At 40.2% G+C, this 24804-nt stretch overlaps 1 protein-coding gene and 1 long non-coding RNA gene across 2 annotated transcripts; one reads left to right on the plus strand and one right to left on the minus strand.

Annotated features, from left to right (window-relative positions):
• Nucleotides 1-9205: 9205 nt before the first annotated feature.
• Nucleotides 9206-23665, minus strand: LOC127550104 (uncharacterized). The gene is made up of 2 exons (XR_007950776.1): nt 23194-23665; nt 9206-9566 (listed from the first exon to the last, which is right to left on the minus strand). It is a non-coding gene; the product is annotated as an uncharacterized LOC127550104 (long non-coding RNA).
• On the plus strand, nt 13544-24742 carry GPX3 (glutathione peroxidase 3). The gene is made up of 5 exons (XM_051978735.1): nt 13544-13708; nt 20260-20413; nt 21252-21369; nt 22022-22121; nt 23672-24742. The coding sequence occupies exons 1-5, from the start codon at nt 13619-13621 to the stop codon at nt 23894-23896; spliced, it is 687 nt and encodes a 228-aa protein (XP_051834695.1). The 5' UTR covers nt 13544-13618; the 3' UTR covers nt 23897-24742.
• The last annotated feature ends 62 nt before the right edge of the window (nt 24743-24804 follow it).

Below are 24804 nucleotides of genomic sequence, written 5' to 3' on the forward strand. Positions count from 1 at the left end.
ATAAGCACTTATTTTTTCTTCCTCCACCCACTGAAAAAGAAAAACAATAACAAAACCCTTACAACAAATATTTGTAGTCAAATAAATCAAATGCTTATATTAACCATGTCAGTCAGTCAATCAATAAGTATTTATTAATATCTACTATTTGATAGGTATTATACTAAGTTCTGGAAATATATAAAAAGACAAAAAAATCAGTCTCTGCTATCAGTGAGGGAAATGGCATGTTAACAACTATCTACATACAATAAATCTACAGGAAAAGTAGGAGATAATCAACAAACATTAAGGGGAATAGGAAAATTCCATTTTCTTATGGAAAATAGACAACCAAGAGATGGAGATGAGGAAAGACAGGAATGGGGGACAGAGAAAATGCAGAAGATGGGCATACAGTCTTGTGTCTGACAAACAAGGAAGACATCTTCAGTAGAATACAGAACATGAGGTAAGGAATAAGTAATAAGAAAAATACAAAATTAGGAGGGGGCTAGATTATGAAGGGATCTGAATGAAAACATGATTTTATATTTGATCCTGGTGGTAATGGGGAGCCACTGAAACTGACTGAATGGGGAAAGGGAAGCAGGGATGGGTGACATGGTCAGACTTCCACTACAGGAAGATCATTCTGGCAGCAAATTGGAGGATGACCTGGAGACATGAGACAGTCAGACCTGTCAACAGGCTATTGCAATAGTCAAGGTAGGAGTTGATGAGGGCTGTACCTTGGTGGAGGCAATGTCAGAGAAGAAAAGGGAGAGATGTTGAGAAGATAGAAATGACAAGACTTGACAACTGCTTGGATGGGGGCAGGATGGGATGTGTATGGAAGAGAGGGATCAGTTGAGTCTGACACTCAGTTTTTGAGCCTGGGTGATTGGTAGGTAATGCCCTGGATTGAGACAACAAAATTTTAGAAATGGGAGACTGGATATCAGGGGCAAGGCTCGTAGAGATGGATAAGTAGATTCAAGAATCCTAAAGAGAGTGATGATCATTAAATCCAGTTGATGAGATCTCCAAGAGAAATAGATGAGAGGAGAAAGGGAAAAGAACTTGGGACAGAGTCTTGGGGGATACCCACAGTTAATTGACCTTACAGCAAAGGCAACTGAGAAATGAGGAGTTAGGAGGAAAACCAGAAGAGAATAATGTCATTAAAAACCTAGAGAGTATGAAGGAGAAGAGGGTGATCGACGATGTCAAAGGCTGCAATGATTAAGAAGAATGAGCACTGAGAAAAATCGGTTAGAGTTGACATTTAAAAAATCATTGGTAACATTGCAGAGGAACAGTTTTTGTGGAATAAAGCTGGAAATCAGACTCTGTCTGTAGCTGGATTTTCATGCTTTATCCTCTAAAAGTCTAGAAATCTGGTTGGTTATTTCCATGATCAAGGTTCTTAAGAGTTCCAAAATTGTTTGTCTTTATAATATATTGTATAATTTGTTCTCCTAAGTCATTATTTTCCATAAGGCAACCCTATAAGGTGGGTGGTGTGTTTTTATCCCCATTTTTAAATGAAAAATCTCAATTTCAACAATGAAAATTACTTACTCCACTTTGAGTCTGGATACCTGATATTAGCTATTTGAAAATAGGAAAATTATTTTTATTCTCTCTAAAACTCAACTTATTTAAATGTAAATGTGCGTAATATGGATTGTCTTGAGGGAAAAGATTTGTAATAGAATAATTAGTTTTATAATGCATCAATAAACATGTAATTAGTCTGGGGCTGGGTGGTAGCAAGGAGTGGGCAATGGGTATAACAAGAAAGTCCAAAAAACACATATAAAGTCACCTGAACCAGAAAACAATATTCTTCTTGTAATGCCGGAGAAACTGAGGCAAGATAGAGATTAGAGAATTTTTAATATTTTATTAATTGGAGAGTAATTGATTGACTGGACAGGACTCTTGTCTCAAAGTATACAGTGGTGAATGTGACATATTCTCATGTGTCATGTGACACATTTCTCATGACATATATACACACATGACTCAGCTACAGGGGTAGACCAAGGCAGGGGCAGAGTCAGAACATTGAGAGTGGGAACGGACTATCAGTCTGGTTCTGACAGGGTGGTGGGAGACCCTGGACATTCTGGTAAATTAGGATAAAGAAGAACAATGACAAGTTGGGGATAGGACCACAAATTCTTGATGACAAAAGGAATTAGGAGTCAGGAAGTCTGAACTCCCCCTTATCTTGAGTCTCACATTGACAGTTTATAACCCAGAGCAAGTGGTCTTCTGTCTTAATGGACTGGAGGGGGGTTTTGCAACTAAGGGGATTGAGGCAGAACAATTAAGGAAACTGAGGCAGAACAATGTAGGGAAACTGAGGCAGGACAATTAAAGAGAACTGTGGCACAATATTCTGCCCACAATAATAGAATTAAGGCATGGGAGGTCACTAAAAAGAAATTGAGCTCTGAGTAATTTTAAAACTGATTAATAATGGTCTGGAAGAACAGAGACAGACCTTCCCTCTTCTTGCCTCTCTAAAAGGGGATGGGGATAGTACAGAATTAGGAAAGAAGAATGTTGTATACATTGTTAGATTTGGTCCCTGCAACAACTAAGGCTTTTTTCTCCACTTCATTGTTTGTCACAAGTGACATGTCCAGGATTACTTAGCTAGTGAGTATCTGAGGAAGAATTGTCGTCCTGCCTGCAAGTCCAGTGGCCAATTCCTTGAATCACTTAGAAAGTGACCACTCTCATGCCCCTGTTGGGGAATAGCTGAATAATCATGGTATGTGAACATTATGGAATATTGTTCTGTAAGAAATGATCAGCAGAATGATTTCAGAGAGGCCTGGAGAGACTTCCATGGATTGATGCTGAGTGAAATGAGCAGGACTAGGAGATCACTGTAATTGACAACAAGATTATACAATGATCAATTCTGATGGAAGGACTTTTTTCAACAATGAGATGATTCAGACCAGTTCCAATAGACTTGAGATGGAGAGAACCATATGCATCCAGAGAGAGGAATGTGGGGACTGAATGTGAATCTCAACATAATATTTTCATCTTTTTCTTACTTTTTTCCTCATTTTTTTCCTTTTTGATTTGATTTTTCTCATGCATCATGATAAACATAGAGTTGTGTATAGAAAAATTGTACACGTTTAACATATATTGGATTATTTGCTGTCTAGGGGAAGGGAGTGGGGGAAAGGGAGAAAAATTTGGAACACAGGGTTTTTCAAGGGTGGGTGTTGAAAACTATCTTTGCATGTATTTTGAAAATAAAAAGCTATTATTAAAAAAAAGAGAGAGAGAAAGAAAGAAAGAAAGTGACCACTCTCCCCCTTGTTTTGTTAAGCATCAGTAGATCTGTGAGCCTGAGGGTCTTCTAAGATGACCAATAGAAGTCCTAGTGCTCTCATTGTGGAGTCAAAACAGGCATAAAAGTGGGAGGAGGGGAAATGTGAGCTGGGCAACTCCTCTGGCAGAGGATGGGGAAACTCTCCTAAAGTCTGCCCGGAAGAGATTTGGGATCAAGTGTCCTTGTCCCAGAAGATTAAAGGCCCTACCCCAGAGGGAAGAGTCCAAAAAAACAGATCAGCCTCTGTCTACCTGACCATTTCACAAAGGCTAGGATTCCGAGGCCCTTATCTCAGGCCAGGAGTCCAACCCACTTGGCCTTGGTTCTTAAAGGGAGGGAGAGCTTCATTGTGAGGGACCAGAGGAGTGGGAAGAGATAATGTTTAGAGAGAATCAAAGATTATCTGTTTTTCTCCCTAATCCCTTGCAAGAAAAGGAACTGGGTTTGTGAAGGGCCTGGTCATATTCCCAGGTATTTGTATGGGATTATACATTCCTAAAGTGTTTCACAACTAGACTCCTAGGGGAAAGAGCAAAGATTATTGTCCCTATCTAACAAGGGGAGAACCTGAATTAGTAATTAAAATACTATGAAATCTGTAAGTGATGTACCCAAGGTCACTTAACAAATCCATTGGCAGATCCTAACTCTTAAACCAGGATTGTTGGTCTCAGAAGATAATACTGCTCTACTTTCTATTACTCCTAAATCAGGGATCCTTAACCTTTTTACCTTTTTTTTTCTATGTCATGAATTCCTTTTGGCAGTCATATGAAGCTTATAAACCACTTGTCAGAATAATGTTTTTAAATGCATAAAATAAAATAAACAATTATATTGAAATATGATTATTCAAATCAGTTCAGGAACCCCCCTAACATCTATCCATGTTCCTCATAATAAAAACTCCTGAACTAAATAAATACATAAATATACTTCATTACTCTAAGAACACATTCCTCTGCAAGGGAAATTAACTTTTTAAAAATACAGATAGAAAAACAGTACTGTATGTCCAAGGTTCATGACTTTGAGCTTTATTTAGCTAGTGACCTGGGGTGTAGAAAGATTAGAAGTAGAACCAGCCCCTTGATTGGGGATTAAAAGATGTGATTTCAGTTCCAGCTCTATTGTTTTCTCTAGAAGTCCTTAAGTCATTCATTTTCCTAGAGTATTCCTCATCTGTAAAATGGAGATACCTCCCTGACCTTCCTCACAGGGGTATTATGAAGTTCAAAGGAGACAATGAATGTAAAATACCATTTAAATTCAAATTATTATTACTGTTAGAATTAACCTGAGTAAGGCCTCATTACTCAGGGTCAGGCCTTTCATATTGAAGCCAGAAGAGCCTTGGTCTTTGCTAATTGGGTCTAATACTAATTCTTTCCCTCTCCATTCTCTCTCATGGACACAGATGTCCCTTGTGGGACTTTGGAAGGGAAAAGGTGTGGGGAGTGTGTGGAGATAGACTATCTATGGACTCATTGGTAATTATCAATTTAATCAAATCATCTCCTTGCTAGACTGAACTGACCTAGAGAACTAATACAATGGGAAGATGCCATCAAGGGAGGCAAAAATGGGGAAGCATGATCACATCTGATCACAGACAGACCTGGGCTGGGGGAGGCAGGAAGGAGCCAAGTAGAGAGCCATTTACAAAGAAGAGATTAATTCCTGCATTAAAGAGTGGACTGGACTAACTGGACTCTTCTCAAATCCCTTTCAACTCCAAGATTCTGGTTCACATTTCAGGAAAATGAATGGAGAAAATAAATAAGGTAATAGTAACAACAATAATAAACAATTCCTATTTGTAGGTTTAATTATTTTTCCAAGCACTTAATAAATATTTATTGGATTGGGTTGGATTGAAAGGAGGGAAATGGGATGACTCAGAATAGTATCCACATTCTCATTGGATAGCTTGAAATTGAATTTGGATTCCCACTTGCCAGGAATATTGTGAAAGGGATCCCTAGCTCAGGTAAGGTTGAACTTGAAAGTCCCTCCCCTTCCTAGGATTCTCCAATTGCATTGAGAAGGGGCATAAGATGTCTTTATTGAAAGCCCTTCTACCTCTGGGCTTTATGATTTGCCACATGTTTACTAAAAGAGATAGTATCAGGTATGATCAGCCCAGTTTAGTGATGAGGAAATTGAAGAGGTGAAGCAATTTGCCCAAAATGGAATACTTCATTTTTGGCTCCCAAGTCCTAGCCCTTTTCATTCCTCCCACACTTTTGAAGCCAAAAACTTCTTTCCTCAAATGCAGAGAGAACTGAGAATGAAATCATTTTTCCCCTGTTGTGAATTGTCTTCTTCCATTGTTTGGCTGACTAGCCCCTCACAACAATCTGTATACATGTGAATTAGAGGAATGGGAAAGAATATAGTGGAAAAGGGAACTAAGAACTTGGTGTTGTTCAGGGCAGAAAAGCGTTCTAAATAATCAGTTTTGTGGGGTTTTCTTCTTTATCTTTTTTTCTTTTTAAATGGCTTTTTTTTAATTGGAATGGTTCACTGGGAAAGGAAAGGAAGAGAGATACAGGAAGAAATTTAACTAGTGTAAAAACAGAAGATATCAATAAAATATACTGCTATTTTTAAAAGAAAGAACAAATAAAACAAATAATGGTTTATGAATATAATGGAATATTATTATGAATATGACAGGTCAGATAAATCTAGAAAGATATGGAATGAAATAAGCAAAACCGGCAGAACAATGTACATATTGACCATGATAATGTAAAGGAAAACAATTTGGAAAGACCGATCAATGCAGTGATCAAACACTATTTCAGGAGACTGATGTTGAAGGGCTCCACCCACTGCTTGGCAGAATCATGATGAACTCAAGATCCTAAGAGAGATTTGCAAACAAAAACCATTTGTTGATTTGTTTATTTGACTGTATCTACTGGTTACAAGGGAGGACTTTTATGGAGGAGAAAGGAAGGAGAGGAGTTGGTGAGTAATAAGAGTGATGGAAAAAAAAAGAAGGTAAGAGTAAAAAAATTAAGAATGTGTTAAAAATACACAGAAAAGAGCCAATAATCAAATACAGAGATAATCAGAACAAATTTGTTGTAATCATATAAAATTTAATATTTACTTAAAACTGTACATAAGTTCAGTTTCATGCACAATCTTTTTTTCTGTCCTTCACTTATTGATATATTTACATTTGTTGATAGGTGAATGAAAAAATAATAAGAATAAAAGAAATACTAGGAAAACATTATTGGATTGCAAGAAATAGCAAAAGAGATGGTTTCAAACAAACCTGGAAAGACTTTCATAAACTCACACAAACTAAAGCCAGCAGAACCAGAACAAATCTATATATTACAGTATAAAGTCAAACAACTTTGAAAACTCAAGAACTCTGATCAATGAGTGCAATGATCAATTAAAACAATTCCAAAGAACCAGTGATGGAACACATTACTCACCTTCTGATGGAGTCATGGTACAGAATGTGACATACATTTTGAAATAAGGCTAATGTGTGTATTTATTTTGTTTGATTAAGCATATTTGATATAGGATTTTGTTTTTCCTTCTTTCAATCTTGGAAGACAAGAAGACGTATGGAGCTAAGGGAGAAGGGGACTATTGAGAGTTACCAAAATTTTTTTGAAAAGAAAAAAGAATCATTAAAGTATCATAAAGAGTGCTCAAAAGAGATGATTGATAAGAAGCATAGACAAGCAGAATAGCTTTTAAAATAACATGTTGATTTTGATATACATTTGGAGAGAGAAGAGCTATATGAAGATACAAAACTGCAAGTGTACTTTTTTCCTATTCTGTTTTGCACAGGGAAATGTCTATCTTATTTAGCATTTGTTAACTTCAGAACATAAAAATTATATATATATATGTATATGTATATGTGTCTATATATGTATATATGTATTTCTCTCTACATGTATGTGTGTATATATGTGTATACACACACACACACACACATTGATATGTTGTTGATTAATAATAGCTGACTCTTCATGACCCCATTTGGGATTTTCTTGGCAAAGATACTGGAGTGGTTTGCCATTTCCTTCTCCAATTCATTTTACAGATGAGGAAACTGAGGCAAATGGGGTTAAGTAATTTGTCCCGAGTCACATAACTAGTACAATTCTGAAATGAGATTTGAATTGAAGAAAATGAGTTTTCCTGACTTCAAGCCTGGCACTCTAACTGCCCCATATATATATATAAATATATATATATATATATATATATATATATATATATATATATATATATATATATATATATATATAGTGTGTGTGTGTGTGTGTGTGTTATACATATCCACACTTATACTGTGTATGTGTGTGTGTATGTATATAATATGGTGGCACAGATACAAATATACATTTAGATATTCATATGTATATTAAAAGTTTCTAAGGATCTGGCCTGATCCTTGTGACCCAAACAATACCTTGACTCCCCACATCTTTCAATGTGCATAGGAGAGATGATACCAAAATTCACTCTGACTCTTCTCCCTTCATTGGGTTGGCAGAGGGAAGAGAGGGAGCTGGTCTACTCTAGAAAAAAGTTATGGAAAACTACCTTAATCTTTATAAATTGGATCCACCCCTGGATAGCATTAGTAAAAAAAATAACAGAGCCAGGATAAATCCCAATCTAAACAATGCAAACAAGTGCAAACTAAGCTTTGTCCTTATTTTTGATAATTACCTACCAAAATATTGTATGCAACCTAACTGACTTTATCTCAGTAGGTCAAGAGGGCTGCTTCTCAGTTGATTATTCCTCTCTGGCCAAGCTAGTTGGGGAACCTGGATCGACCCATGAAGCAGCAGAAATTGGCTAGCATGATAGTGAGTCTGGAGTGCCAGGATCCCAGGGAGTAAGGAAGCTTTCCTCATAAGTAATCTGGGTGCTTAGGAGTGGTTCCTGCCTCCCTTCCCACCTGGCCACCTCCTTTGTATGGCCAGTGGGCAGGAATGATGTCATTTCTTCCCACATGTTTTGCATCTTTTATTTACATGCATGTTTTCAGACTGCCAATGTGTTCATTTGTTTTGCTTGACTATATTTATTTGCTACAAGAGAGGGGCTCCATTGGGGAATTAGAGGAAAATAAAGAGTTAGTGAGTATTGATAGTAATGATGGTGAAACAAAAAAAGAAAGAAAAATACATCAATGAAATATTTTTAAAAATATAAAGAAAAAAAGCAGAAATTTACTGCTGTGTTAAATATGCACAACAAAAAATAAACTCTAGGTAAAAACTCAGTTTCATATTTAATCTTCTTTTCTGTTCTTTGTATACTGAAATATTTGGTGTTTGATAAATTCAATATAAAAAATTTTTAATATGTACAATGGTATAATGCTTTTAACTTTCTAAGGTACATGGTTTTTTTTTTTCTGTTCTTTTGATCATTACAACAGCCTTATCTAGAAAGAGCTACTATAGAAGTTATGCCCATTTTATAGATGAGGAAACTGAGGCTCAGGTCATATACTGAGTCAACAAAATGACCAATAATAGAGCCCAAGCCTCCTGACCAGGTTTCTTTTCACTAGAATTCTAGATAAAGTGGTTATATGTAGAAATAACATTGCACAAATCAATAGTCATCTCCTGGAAGCACAAGAGCCTGCTCCTTTATTCTAAACCCAATGACTCTATTATCTCTCCTTAGAGCATCTTTCTTGGGTAAGAGTGGGAGGAGATGTGATTTTATTCAAAGAGAGCAGTTGACTCTTTATTGCAAGGTAGCAGAGAAGAAGGTCCTGAGCCTGCTTAATAAAGAACTGCCAATTCTCAAACGAAACCACAAGTAATTCTAAACAGCAAATAATTTTAAAATAAATTTTACTTTTTATAAAATATTTTATATCAAGCTATATGACTAGAAGTAAGTTACTTCTTTCTGAGCCTCAATTTCCGTATTTGTTTAATATAGGAATGCAACTATCTCAATCCCTTCCAGCTCTGATCTTTCTTTCTCCTCCTATGCCTTTCTCTTTTTATTCTATTTTAGAAGTGTAAATGTTCGGCTTGATTTTCTGGAGATCCTTGGAGCAGCCTTCTTTTCAGTAATCACCAAAAGAATAGCCAGGTGTTACAATCCAACTCCTTTATTATCTCCTTCACAATCTAGTTTCCTTGCCTGGGGCCCAGCTAGCTTTCTTAGAAGTCTTCTGGAGTCTTGGTTTCTGTGGAGAAGAGGAGGAGAGCCTGCCACCAAGATGGTGTGAGATGGAGTGAATGAATCTCTATGAGTCCCCAGGGCTTGTGCTTCAGCCTCTAGATACCACAAAGGTGGATAGTGGAATGAATCTGGCTCTGAATGAATCTGGCTCTGGCCATGGCTGAGTTTGTCCCAGCTTATATGCTCTGCACTGAATATAAACCAATCATTATTATTACTAGGAAACCATAATTTGTTATAAGATTAAATCAATCATACTGAACTAGAGAACTATTAAGCACCATGCTAAACTAGATAACCATTGTCTCATCAATTCCACTGAGTTAGCACCTTGTAAGAATCCTTGTTTTAAGTACAGAGTTCTGTCCCATAACATAGAAGGAAAAAAAAAATCAATACTGTGTGGCTTGTTTGCCAGAAACAATTTTATTTAATTTAACTTTATTCTTTTTTGTTTCTTTTTCTTCTCTCTCTCTCTCTCTCTCTTTTTTTGGTGAGGCAATCAGTGTTAAGTGACTAGCCCAAAGTCACACACCTAATAAGTATCAAAGTTTGAACTCAGATCCTCCTGACTCCAGGGTTGTTACTCTATTCATTGTGCCACCTGGCTGCCTCTTAACTTTATTTATTTATTTTATTTTATTATATTTTATTTTTTTCCTGAGGCAATTGGGTTTAAGTGACCACACAGCTAGGAAGTGAGATCACATTTGAACTCAGGTCCTCCTGACTTCAGGGCTGGTGCTCTATCCACTACACCAAATAGCTGCCTCCTTAACTTTATTTTTAAATGCCAATATTTGTGGGTTGGAAAAAGGCATGATTTCTTATGTTCTCCAACACTTCCCCACAGTGATTTCAGTAATAAGAATCCCAAAGAAGAAAATAAAAATGTTTTTAAAAATTTGAGTTAAGATTCTAGAATATTTGGATAATCAGTCACTTCCTATTTCTTCCTGGATCCTCAAGGGACCATGGGAAATCAGTATGAGAATATTTTTTGAATAGGAGTGAAGGTGTCTTGCTTTCATTGAAATAAAACAACAATCCTTAAAACTTTTTAGTTTCAGAATCCCTTTACATTCTTAATTTTTGAGGACTTCCTAAAGGTGTTTATGTGGGCTATATTTACTAGTATTTTGCTATATTAATTTACCAAATTAAGACATCTTATAATTGTATTATTATGAAAATATTTTGTTACGTATGTATTTATTATTATGAAAGAAACAGCCTTGTTTTTATTAGCTTATTAATAATATTGCTTATTAGCTTAATGACTTTATATTAATATACAATTAATATATTCAATTGATTATTCCTCTCTGGCCAAGCTAGTTGGGGAATCTGGACTGACCCATGAAGCAGCAGAAATTGGCTAGCATGATAGTGGGTTTTATGTATTAATGTATTATTTAATGTATTGATAGTTTTGTACTTTTATTATTTATGTGTTACTATGAAAATAGTTTTGACCTTGAAAACATCTCCCCCACCCCACCTCCTTCCCAGAATATACTTTGAGTACCAAAGAAACAAAGGATACTTCCTGTGGGTAGGTGTAAACACTAATCACTTTAGATGAGTGGGAAAGCAATAATCTCCATTTGCTTAATCAATTTCCCTTAAAAAAAAAAAAAGGCCTTAGCTTTTGTTCTACGTGGTCAGAAATATTATTTCTTAATATTTCTAGTTTTTTATGAAAAAAGGAGATTTTTTTTCTGTTTCCATACTATACTCTCACATTTGATGACTTCATCAACAACATGGCAGGAAGATTCTATTAGGTGGCAGAGATCCACCAGACATGACATAGTCTCATCCCTGATTTGCTGAAGGTCAGGTTGGAAGGGCGCAGAGAGAGCAATAACAGAATTATTGAAACTGCTGACCCCATCTCTTGTCCTAGGTATTGCCTCTTCTCTGGGTTTCTGACACTGTTCTCTTTTATTATCCTCTGATCTAACCATTTCTTTGTCTTTCCTATTTTCCTTTGCTGCCTTATCATCCATATTATACTCCGTAACTGGAAGCAGACCCCAAACCTGGGTCTTGGGCTCTTTTCTCTTCTCTTTCTACATTCTTCCCATTCAGTAGTCTCATTAACTCCCAGGGAGTTCAACTACCCTCCCTCTACAGATGATTTTCAGACCTCTATGTTCCTCTCTAGACTTATTCAGAGCTCTAGTTCCCATAGGAGTACCTTTTGGATATTTTAAATTGTACATCCTGTAGATATAACAAACTTACCCTTTTTTTCTTTTTGTTTAAGTTTACTCTTATCAAGCTGAACTCATTTTTCCTCCTAAACCTAACCTTCTTCCAAACTTCCCTCTTTCTGCTAAGGGTATCACTGCCTGTCTAACCTTCTAGATCCACAACTTCAGCATTATCTTTGATTCTGCTCCCTCACCCAACCATTCACTTTCCAAATCTTGCTGCTTCTACCTCCACAATATTTGTTTCATTCAATCTCTTCTCTACAGATAGAAATACCCCAGTTCAAGCCCTTCCTACTTCTCCCTTGGATTATTATAATTGAATCCTAATTGATCTCCTCCCCTCAAGTCACTCCTCTTTCTAATGAAGTCAGTCAGTTTCTGAAAGCTCAGGGTGTCTCTCCCTAATTTAAAAGGGAGAAAACTTCAGTGGCCCCCTACTAAGTTCTAGAATAAAATGCAAACTACACTAGCATATAATGCCTTTTACCACCTGGCCCCAATGTAACTTTCCACCCTGTAGGGTCCAACCAGATTGGTATTCCTCACATGTGAAATGCCCTCTCCCGTCTCTAGGCTTTTACCCTCTCTACCCTTCTAAATTTCATTTTTTCAGCTTTGAGTTTCAGAGGCCATCTTCCATATGAATTCCTTCCTAATACATCCCTGCTCTCTCAAATTAGCTTGCATTCATTTTGTATATATCTGCATTTGCTCATATATACATTTTTACTTCTTCCCCCAGAAAGCAAAAGCTCCTTAAAGGCAGGGGCAATTTCATTTTTGTCTTTTTATAACAGAGTTAGAAACACAGATTAATAAATATTGGTGGATTGATTAGCTGACAAATCTCTTCCAGTTCAAACATTCTATGTTGCTGGTAGCTAAGAGGCAGGTGATGTATTTGATTCTGACTCCAAAATTCTTTGCTTTTTTGACTCTGAACTCTTTTACTACTTCTCAATTCAACAGGTTATGAGCAAGAAGGAAAGCTTTGTAGGTACAGGGAAGATGGTGGGGATAGTCCAAGACAGTGATGTTCCCAGTGTTTTGGGAAAGGAAAGCATGACTATCTGACTGGAGTGTGCCCACTGGGTGCGTGACAAGAACATGAAATAGTCCCGGAAAACTGACATGGCACCAACTTTAGAAAGCCTAGAATGCCAGGCAGACTTTGGTGGGCAATGGGGAGCCAGCGAAGTTGCAGGTTCTATGTTCTCAGCCCCTTCCTAATCCTGGGGTCTTTTATTCTGTATTTTAAGTAACAAAACAAACGCTCGGAGTTGAGAACAGATATTTAGCTTCTGTGACTGGCACAGGATCAGATCCATATTTTGGATTTTAAAGAGCGTAGGGAGGTGTCAAAATACACGTACGGAGTTAGTCCTAAAGCCTCATTTTATCGAAGGGGAAACTGAAGTGAGACAACGCCCGGCGAGCAGTTATTTGTGATTCGGGTTCTAAACTCGGTTCTTCTTCCCCAATGCCAACGTGGGGGAGCAAGGGGCTGCGCGCTGAGGTGTCCAGAACCCGGAACGAAGCTAGGGTTTAGTGACAGGGACTGGCGCAGCCCTCCGGATTTCCCAACAAATTTCCTCCCTCCACTTCTTGCCTGGGGCTGGAGGCGGGGGATTATGATAGCGATCTCTCCGGACACCCCTTGTTTGTCTTCGATTGGTTGGGAAGACGTGGTGCAGACTCCGATTGGTCCCCTCTTGCAGGTCGGGAAGGTGGTGGTGAGTCTCATAAAGCAGCCGAGCCCTCCAACTCGCAGTGCCCCTGGGAGGCGGTGCTCGCGACCCTTCCCAGTCCGGGGGCTTCCCCTTCAGTCGTCGCCATGGCGGGGGGAACTCTCCAGGTCTCCTGGCTTCTCCCGCTCGTCCTGTCCGCCTTCGTCCAGCCCATTCGGGGCCAGGAAAAAATGAAGGTAAGGAGGATCCTGACAGTTCCGAGACTGCTGGAAAGGCTAAGGAAAGAACTTGCCGCGCTGGGTCCCCTCCACCTTGCCTGCGCTGTTGAGCTCCGTCTCCCTGGAGTTCCCTGATATCTGCAGGCTGACAGGAGGGAAGGGTCCCTTCCGTCTCCACTTTTCTCTTTACCTCCCTGGGGAGTCTCTTCCATCCCTGTGCGCAAGCGAATGGGTCCGTTTCTAGGTTATCTTAAAAGGAACGGTGTCATGAAGTTCTTACCCTTCTGGAAGTGGTCCTTTCTCACATTTCTTTCCCTCCACCTCCCGCTTTCTTTTCCGCTGCCTATTTCTACCTTATTCCTATCGGAGACCCTCGGGACCTCCTGGACAACAGAGCGACACTTTCGGGGATAGAGAGCGGGGAAGAACGTGGAATCCTGCGATCCGCTCGTGATTGGGGGCTTAAGGAGACTGGTCCCCATAGTGCTAAAGCGGGATTCTTAACCTTTTTGTGTGTGTTTGGTAAAGCCTTAGAATCCCCTACTCAGAGAAATGGTCTTAAGGCATAAAATAAGATAGGGGATTAATAGGAAGCCAATTACTTAAAGTTAGAAAAATATTTTTAAAATTAAGTTCATAGACCTCAAGTCCATTGTCCTAATTAGACTGTGTACCTTTAAGGAGCCTGGCAATCAGAGGAGGTATTCTAGGATATTCTAGACCGTTCCTGAGAAAGGAAGAGGATTACTTCATCTCACTGATAAACATAGGGAGAAGGCCAATTCGAGACAAAAACAGGTCTTAGGGGACTGCATTTATGATGATTTGGAAGACTGATTGCCAAACAATTCCAGTCCTGTCTGGAGGAAAGGATATAGAGCTGCCTGGACCCTGGAGATCATCTGATCATCCCCCTCATTTTTATAGAGGAAAGCAGAAGTCTAGAAAGGTTCTAACTGCTCTCTCTGCCTTCATTCTCTGACATTTTATGTTCCATGTTCTCATGAGTTTCCTAGTTGTGGGTTCTAAGTCACTAGGCAGTATAACCCCAAGTCTGGTCCTAGAGGAAGGAGGGCCCCATTCCTCTTTCTCTGCAATCCTACATCTGAGACTTGAGCAAACATAGCTAGCTACTAAGAAGCCTCCATGGAGAATGCTGTGGGGCCAGTAGAAGAGGACCTGAGCCAGAGCTTTATGTTTATCCTCCTTCCTACAGAAAACAATCTTTCCAGGCCCCAGCCTTCTTACAAGGTCTATTGCCTTTGGAAGCGATGAAGTGTTCTGGGTTGAGCTTCAGTAAAGGTAGGGGTTTGGTGTGAAGAGAAAGCTGAACGTTATGGCCTTTGGAGATAGGGGTTGACAGGCAGGGATTGGGGCTGGAGCTAGGCACTTGGGAATGAGATTGATCCTGGCTAGGTTTACGATTGGTTAGAAACATGAGATTGGAGCTGAAACTGGTGAGGCCAGATTTGGGGGCTTGGCCTGTGGACAATCATGAGTGACAATCTTTGGTCTGTCCTCACCAGGGCTCACCAGGAACATGCTAAGGCATTAGAGAACCTTTTCACAAAGCAGGAAAGGGAAGCCCCGGTCAAGCTTGAGACCTGGGTTCTATACTAAACCTGGAGAGCATCTTGACTTCATGTAGACATAATCCATGACTAAAGTGGAGCTGTAATGCTTCTTGATCAATTCACCAGCTTTTTCCTTTAGTCCCTAGAAATCCCCTAGTCTCCATCACTGGACTTAGTACAGAAATTGGATGGCTGTGGATATGAGGTCCCATTCTCAGGTCATCAGATAGTTGAGCATGTGTTCCCAAGGGCCAGAGCCAAACAAAGCAAAATTTCAGGAGGGAAGGATGTGCAGATTGGATTTTTCAGAGAATGAAAGCACATCTGTGTTAAGCACCATGGAGCCAGTGGTGTCTGTATGTGAAGTCTGGGCTAACTAAGCACTTTGGAGGAAACCCAGAAACAATAAAAACGTGATCCCAAGATGGGACCTAACAACATTAAACCCAGAAACTCAGTTCAACCATATGGAATTCTATTGTGAGGCTATAGGGACTAAGATCCACAGTGGGCTGTGATTATATGAGCAAAATTTCTTGGAGGAGATAGAATATAAATTGTCTTGTTGGAAGAAACCTTAAGTCTAATTCTCTTTATTTGGAAGAGTGACTATTAAATATTTTTTTTCAATTAACAAGCATTACTTTTGTTTCTCTCCCAACTGGGAGAGAAGAAGTTGCAACAAATGTGTCTTGTCATACAAAACCAATATCCTCAATTAAATGGAGGGGAAACTGAGGTCCAAAGAATTTATTCCCTCAAGCTCACATAGTAACAGAGTCAATACTTGAGTCCAGTTCTTCTGATTCCTTCCTTGTTTAACACTCTTCTCTGTACCAATAGATTGGACATAACAGGCCAAAAAGTTTGGGGAACTGACTATCTGAGTTGGTGAAACTTATTTTACTTTCCTCAAGTTCCCCCAAAAGTGAGGGGAGACTTCCTAGATGATGTATTTAAATCCAGAGAGATGCTGTATTTAAAATGTAGTACAAGACATATCTATTGGGACTTGGCCAATGTGGAAATTTGCTTTGCTTAATTATGTATATTTGCTATGAAGGTTTTCTTTTTCTTTACTGTTCAACTAAGAATGGAAAGGAGATATGATAAATATACACAAAACTAATAAGTTAAAGGTTACTATTAATTTCTCAGCCCAGGCCATTGACTAATTCCTCATCTCCTGAACACTATGACCTGAGTTCAACTCTGTCAATTCTGTTGACATACATCTGACTCCACCTTGGCCACCTTCCATGGTGGTCATATTTAAAATATTATGATCATTCCAAATTGTGCCATCTTCATAAGATTGCATTCTGAAATTAACAATCTCCTATCTTTCCAACTCACCTCTGCACTCCCCCAAAACATATTTCTCATCTTAATCATCTCCTCCTATCAATACATACACATACACACACACATACACATCTCTCTCTTTTTTTCTCCCTCACTCGCTCTCTCTCCTCCAGCCTCTGCTCAGGTCTTTTTATTCCCTTAATCCTGTAGCTGACCAGATCAACTAGGCACAGTGTTCCAGCCTTATTTGCCCTGCCTACTTCCCCCAATCTCCCACCACCTCACTTCTTCTGTTTCATGCCCTACCAGTTCTTTCTGGGTCTTTACCACCATCCACTTTCTCTGCTTAGCTCAATTACTGCTAAACAATTTGCTGCTGGACATTGGTGGAAGGAGTCATGCAAGTGAGCCACATGGAGCCACCATAAACTCCTGTTATTTCCTATGTTACATGACAACCCTTTCATTTTTCTATTAGCTCATATTCCCCAACTGCTGTTCCCAATGTTCTTGCCAAGCCCTCAATATTCCACCACCCCAGTCCCTAGGCAGATGATTGTACCTCCTCCTTGCCTGAGAACTCTTTTGACTCTCATGCTTCCTGCCTTTAAACTCTGCTGAATCTTCACCTATTCAGCCTGGTCCAATCCCTGAGGAACAGGTGTGTCTATTCTTTTTGCCAAGGTTGCCGCCTTTCTACTTGTGCCCTCAATTCTTTCTTTCCCACCTCCCAACAGGAGCTTGCCTCATTTCTTCGACTTTTTCCTAGCTACTGGATCTTCTGCTTCCAGAAATAGGCCCAGATCCACCCCCGACCCCCATCCTCACCCCCTCCTCCAAATCATGATTGTTTCAACCCTTCAATCTATCATCCAATCCTGCTTTCCAATCTCAATATCCTCATCACCTACTCACTCATCAACCATTTAAAATTCTTATTGCTTACTCTCTAAAATTCCTTTTTTTTCCAACTGCTTAATTCAATAGCTTTTTCCCAGTTTTCCCCAGTTCTCTGTTTCTTTAGCCACTAAAATTATTGATCACTCCTCTCCTCCCTGATCACTCCTCTCCTCCCTTGACTCTTGTAAAACTACCTAAGACTAGTGTTCCTATCTTCTGCTACTTCTTTGCTATCTCCTCCCCTTAATCATGGATGTCTCCAAAGGCCTTGTCCTGGGCCATATTTCCTCCTTTCTCCACACTCTGCCCCTCGGTGGGCTTATGAATTCAATGATCATTTTTAAGATTACTCCCAAATTTATATATCTAACAAGGGTCCCTTTTTCTTGCATTGCCAATTGTCTGTTCCACTTTATCTATCATCTCCATCTTAGTGAGATCAGTGGTTTCTCAAACATGTCCAAAAAAAGAACTCTAGATCTGCCTTAAACCAGCCTCATCTTCAAACTTCCCTGACTCTGATGAGTAGACTTCCTCTCCAGAAAATCAGGTTCCACATTTCAAGATAATAATCCTCTCTTTTCAAATAGCAAAATGCTGTCAAAATAACTACACAATCCCTCTTGCATTCATTTTCTCTCCACTTAACAACCATCATCTTGTTTCAAAACTTCAATATTTCTCTTCTACACTATTATTCTAGCTTCTTAATTGTTCTTATTGCCTCCAGTTTCTTTTTTCTCCAATACATTCTTCACAAAACTGCTAAAATAATTTTCCTAAAACATAAGAAAGGAACATGTTACTGTGGAAAAGTCACTAGATTTGGGGTCTGGGTTCAAAGTCAGACAGCCATTTTATTACATGAACTTTGGGCATGCCATTATTTCCCTAGCCTTAGCTCTTCATTTATAAAATTAAGGGATTGGAATAGATGATCTCAAAGGCTCCCCAACAACTCTAGAGCTATGTTACTCCTCCTTCCCCAATGCAGAAACTTTTGGTGACTCCCCATTGCCTATAGAAAAAAATACAAAAACCTTATCCTACTGTTTAAAGCTTCATGTAATTTGGGTCCATCTTACCTTTCCAACACTATTTCATGTTTCTTCTCTATGTATTTCATAGCTCAGCCCAACAGAATTACTACTTCTCCTCTGAGATCAGCATTCTAGCTCCTCTTTATTCATATAAGCTATTATTTCCTGTGCTTGGCATCTACTTCTACGTCATTTCTGCCTTTCAGAGTCATTCCTATTTTTGAGATTCAATTTTCCTCCATTAAGATCTTGCCCAGTAACCACTCCCTATCCACCAGGTATTGATATTCCTCCTGTTCAAATTACCTCATACTCACCTTTCTGATGCCATCTTATATCCTTCCAGGAAAATGGAAAGCCACCTGTTTAATATTTGACTTTTTTTTTTTTTTTTAGCACAGTACCTGGCACATAAGTGCTGAATTAACATTTGTTGAATTTAATGGAATCCAAGTCACAAGATTTATCCTTGATTCCAGTTATCCTCACAGGCAGAGATGGCTGTATGCAGTCCATCTCAACTGCTGGAAGGGCTCCAGATTCTAAAGGCTTCTTTGAATGAGATAGTGAAAGTCTAATGTGTCTATGGAGTTGTTTCCATATGAACTGAAAAAGATTCATCACTTTCTTAGTCTGGGACAGTAGGCAGTTTAATCCTGATCCCTTAAGCAATAGAATGGAATTTGGAGAGATAGGAGAAACCTTAGAAATATCATTCAAATTAGCTTCCGTCTCTCATTTGATCAATTCTGACAATAGTTCTGGGAGGAAAAACCTGTAATTTCCTTAGAATCATAACAAGTAAAGCAAAAGCAATTTGCGCAAAACCCAGCCTAAACTAGAATTCCATCAAACCCAACACTTGCTACTTACTATACATTCTCAGGCAAGTCATTTATTCTCTCAAAGCCATAGTTTATTCATCTTTAAAGTAAAGGGATTGGACTAAGTTATCTGTTCCTTCAAACCCTGATATTCTTTCCTCTGACCATTCTCACTAAGTAAGCTCCTTCTCATTACATCTATGCTCAAAAATAGCATCCTTTAGAACCCCAAGTACAGATTAATCTGAAAGTTGGGGAAAGTTGCCCCTGCTTGATCCGTACCGTGTGTGTGTGTGTGTGTGTGTGTGTGTGTGTGTGTGTGTGGTTATAGCATTAGCACTATAAAAGACCTTGCTGGCTCTGTTTGGTCAGCCCCAGCCAACTTGCACAAGAACTCTTAGTTGAGGATATGCAGGAAGCATTCCAATATGGCTAAGAAGAGGGCTAAGGGGCAGCTGGAACATGAGCTGAACCTGTTGGCCCAAAGAACATACACTGCCTCAGGAGGAAGTCAACCAAGAAAAAACAGTTAGCCACAGCTTCTGCTCCCTTCTGGAGCTGTGTGCCTGTGTTACCTGTCTCAGGAAGTTGCAGGTTGGTGGGAGCCAGGAGGTAACCAGAGCTAGAGAAGACCAGGGAGAACTGATCTCTCAGATAATGAGTCAGTTTTTTTATATTTCATCTTCTCTCCCCTTCATCCCTTTTGGAAACCCCACCCTGTTTCTCAGATGACTAAGAGGGAGGAAGGGGGCATCAGTACCTGGGCCAGGAGAATCTAGACCAAATGGAGGTCCCTGGAGGCTGGGCACGGGCTGGGTATCAAGAAAAGGATAGAAAAAATTGGGCTCAGTGAAATTTCCTTATTTGTTACCAGAATCAAGCTACCATTAAAAACCCCTATCTGCATCATTTTCCTTGTGTTTTAGACGGACTGCTACCAAGGGATTACGGGTAGCGTCTATGATTATGGCGCCCTCACCATTGATACTGATGAATACATCCCTTTCAAGCAATATGCAGGCAAATATGTCCTCTTCGTAAACGTTGCCACCTACTGAGGCCTGACGGTCCAGTACCTTGGTAAGCCTTACGGCAGTTTCACCAGTGGGACCGCTTTCAGTTGTGGATTTCTGGAGGGATGTGGGATGGTGGTGGGAGTACTCTATTATGCTGTATCTCAGCTCTACTTTCAGGGAGAGTGGTGTTTATGACTGAGAGTAAGAAGTCTCAGAAGATTGCAGGAGACTCTAAGAAAAAGCCCAGTCTGATAGGAACTCTCTTTCCCTTTGGAGAATCAAAAGAATGGGGCATTAAAACATAGTGTGTCAGATCTGGAAGCTACTTTAAAATACAGACTATTAAAAATTATGGAGGCCTAGTCTAACTACCTTGTTTTATAGATGACTAGGACACAGGACTGACTACAATTGTAGTCACATTTGTATAGGTGGTATAGGTATATAGTACTTGTCAAGATCCCGTTCCAGTTCCTTACTTCCACAGGCTCCGTGGCTTCTTCCATTTTTACCATTTACACAGTGTGTGCAGCTTCTCTGGCACACACATACTCTCACACATGATCATTTCAAAGGCCCAGAAGAAATGGCTCAACCAAAGGGTGGTTTTCAAACCTAGGGCTCGCCCTTTTCCCCACTCCTACTCCTAGCAGAAGCTCAGACAAGCAAAACTCCAAAGCATTCTGCTGTTCTGACACTTTCAGACGTTCCAACTCCCGTGATCCTGTGCTCCTTAAGAGACCTTAGGACAGAGATCATCCTCCCTACATGATGTCAGAAACTGTGGTTCAGACTTAAAGCAGTTTTACCAAGTTACCAAGCAAGTTGGCAGAAGAACCAAGGTTAGAAAATAGGTGTTCTGCATATTAAGGGCCCTTTCTCTCCACTTTCCTTTGGGTCAGAATTGAATGCACTACAGGAGGATTTGAAGTCGCAGAACCTTGTTATCCTGGGATTCCCATGCAACCAATTTGGAAAACAAGAACCAGGACAAAATTCAGAAATCCTCCCTGCCCTCAAGTGAGTTGGGTCTAAGGGACGGGGACACAGGGGAGGTTTTCCTCATTTTATAGGGTCCCTGGGATGAGCATCCCTGAAAACATGTCAATAAGTTCAGCAATGCTCAGGGTCCTCCCTTATCATAGGAAGCCAGGATGGGTGAGGGAGGACAGCAGTATGATGAGCACTGACTAGGGATCCTGCAGAAGACAGGATGGAGAACTGTAGGTGAAGGAAAAAGTGACTGCCCAACACCTTTGGGTATAACTGAAAGAGCCCCAGCCTTGAAAGTAGCAGATCTATGTTCACATTCTGGTTTCATTAAATATGTGAGCTCAGGTAATTTTTTCTATGTACCTGGTCTGTTTCTTTTGTAATATTAGGAATGCTTTTCAACTCTTAAGTGTACATTCTGTTACATTCCATCTGAACTATTAAGTCTGAGTCTCTATGAATTTAGACTCAGAGCCTTTTAAGTAAGGTCTAACCATTATATTGGTTAAAATAACAACACCTTGGGGAACTACTCCAAAGAAAGCTCTCCAGCTCATTTGCAAGCCTGGACTGCTGTCTTATCTTCCTTGGCCTGCCCTCCTTATTCCCTCATCCCTCCTTGGCTATTTTTGCTTGTTTGTGCTCCAAGGCCATTTGGCCACATTCTTGTTCCCTATAGGCATGTACGCCCAGGTGGGGGCTTCGTGCCCAATTTCCAGCTATTTGAGAAAGGGGATGTGAATGGAGAGAAAGAACAGAAGGTTTATACTTTCCTGAAGGTGAGTTGAACAATTTCTTAATCTCTCTGGTAGGAAGACTCATTTGGGGTTTGAGGTAGATTTCCCTTCTTCCCCTAGCAGTGGTCATGGGGCAAATGCTTTGGGAAGAGTGGGATAATGAAATTAAAGGACAGATGTGTTCATGGGAATGTTAAAGAGAGGCAGACCAACCTTACCCCAGGCTCAATAGGGTGGGTGACCCTTTTAAACTGAGTAGTCCCTAGTCCACAGCCTCAGGACAGCTGCATATAAGTGAGATCATTATCACGCCTGGAGTCAGAAATGAGAAAGAAGACATCTTACCCTGGCATTATTCTGACCTGCTAATTGGAGGGGAGAGACTTGGGGTAGGGAGAGAAACATTCTAAAACTAAGTCCTGAATGCCCGAGAAGGGAATGAGATTGTAATGACAGTCTGAACAATTAATGCCATGGTGACCCAGAATGTGTGGAGGCTGCCCTGGAGAGAGAGGAGCCATGAAGCTTACAGTTCGGGAGCACTCAAAATATCCCCACATACCACACACACATCACACACATATACCCAGCAAATATACATACATACACACTACATACCACACCCACAAATACACATGCCCACATCACACTCACAGCCATGCACACACACCTCCCCCCCCACACACACACACACACTCTTCCTTTTCATCCCTTTTCTCTCTCTAAGGACAAGCTGCCTATTGGCACAATTTCTAGATGGGGCCCTGTGTCAGAGGAGAGTTAGAGAATTGGTCTAAGCACCCAGGACCAGTTCAGGGTGTGGAGGACTCTCCATGCTGGCCAACTCTAATTCTCTTGCACCACATCATGCAGAGGATGGGGCCAAGAGATGTGATTTCATTAATAGAACAATTGGGAAAGGAGATTCCCTTCACCAACAGAGAGTTACATATTCTCTGGCACAGTCTCAATAACATTGGTTGTCTAGAGCATGGAGAGTTAAGGGCCCTGCCCAGGATCATACAGGCAGGGCTTGAAAACAAATCATTCTGACTCCAAAGACAATTCTCTATCCATTACTCCACACTACCTCTCAGTCATTAATATAACTTACCTTACAGAGCTCTTTTGAGAAAGTGCTTCACAAACCATGAAGACTCCTTTTTTACCAGCCTGCAATGAGCAATGACATTATTTCCACCATAATAGAGGAAAAGTTCCTATATTATCTGTTGCTTTTGGAATACCCTGAAGATCTTTTTAATATCAATGCTGGGAAGGACTTTAGAGACAATCTGAGCTATCACGTTACAGATAGGAAAAAGAGACCCAGTTTAAGCGATTCTAAAGGTTCTTCCCAGTTTTGAATGTTATAAACTGGAGGGTTACCAAAGAGCCATATGTTAACAGAATAGTAACACAAGCAACATTAATTTGCCCAGTGTTATTGTATAGGGCAAGACCTTAGTATTTTACCTGCATTTCGGCTATTAAACAGGCTTTTGGGAAGAATGTAGAAGAGAGGAATAGGGAAGTATCTAACACTAAAAAATGTGATACTCATAATTTGTGTGCTTCCATGTATCCTGCAGAATTCATGCCCACCTCCCTCTGAAGTCATAGGCCAACCCAGCCGCCTCTTCTGGGAACCTATGAAGGTCCATGACATCCGCTGGAATTTTGAGAAGTTCCTGGTGGGGCCAGACGGTGTCCCCATCATGCGCTGGTACCACCGGGCCCCAGTCAGCCTAGTCAAGTCAGACATCGTAGACTATCTGCAGAAACACGGCAGCCTCAACAGGACTGCTGAAGAATAGCACAAGTGACTGCTGTCCTCGGGGAGTAGAAAAGGGACACTGTTCAGGGAAGGGATTACCCCAGCCCCCAGCTCTCAGCAGACTACCTTGTCTGCCTGCGACCCTGCTCCACAAGATGCTGCTCTTCAGAGAATGTGTGTGGGTGCATGGGCAGGCATCAGAATGCCTACACACACAGGTGTATTTTCAGGGGTTGTATGCCTAGGTGTACATGAGATCAGGGACAGGTGCAGACACCCACCTCAATACCCTAGATCCTTGCTCTATTGAATACTCAACTCACTATTCCAATATTAATGTTTTCCCATCCTAACTTACAGAAGAAAATAAGCTTTTAAGTCAGGTTACTGAACCTGAGAACCCTGGTTCTGGAGTTTCCCACAACTCCCCAATGAGCCCATTTGCCTTAGCTCATCTGAAGTAAAAGACCTTGGAAACTCAGTGACCCAATGAAAATAAATCAGGCCCTCCCTCCCTCCCTCAGTCCAATACAAATGAGTAAGGTCTCTCTCTTCTGTGAACAGCCCTTTTCAATCCCCTTTGCCCCATCCTATAGAGTTACCCCCTGGTAAGATGTCAAAAGGGCTCTTGTGTGAAAGAAGAGGGAGAGTGTTCTACACATAGGGGATTGCTTCTCCATGATGATGGGATCCAAAGTCTCTGAAGGGCGGATCCCATCAGAGCCTGCAAAAGGGGTCATGATCCTTAGTGCATTCAGCTCATGGCACCTAAGCAGGGATGCCATCCTCCTATAGGGGGATACTTACCCTCTCCTCTCACTTTAGGCCCCTCACCCCAACATTAGAGTCATACCCACTGGTGACAAATAAAAACCTTTCTGTAGCACTTGAAATTTCCATGTTTCTTCCATTTCAGAGGGATTGGGGGAGAATGAATTAGAAGTTACC

Source organism: Antechinus flavipes, chromosome 2 (genome assembly GCF_016432865.1).
Source record: "Antechinus flavipes isolate AdamAnt ecotype Samford, QLD, Australia chromosome 2, AdamAnt_v2, whole genome shotgun sequence".
NCBI classification, from domain to species: Eukaryota; Metazoa; Chordata; class Mammalia; order Dasyuromorphia; family Dasyuridae; genus Antechinus; species Antechinus flavipes.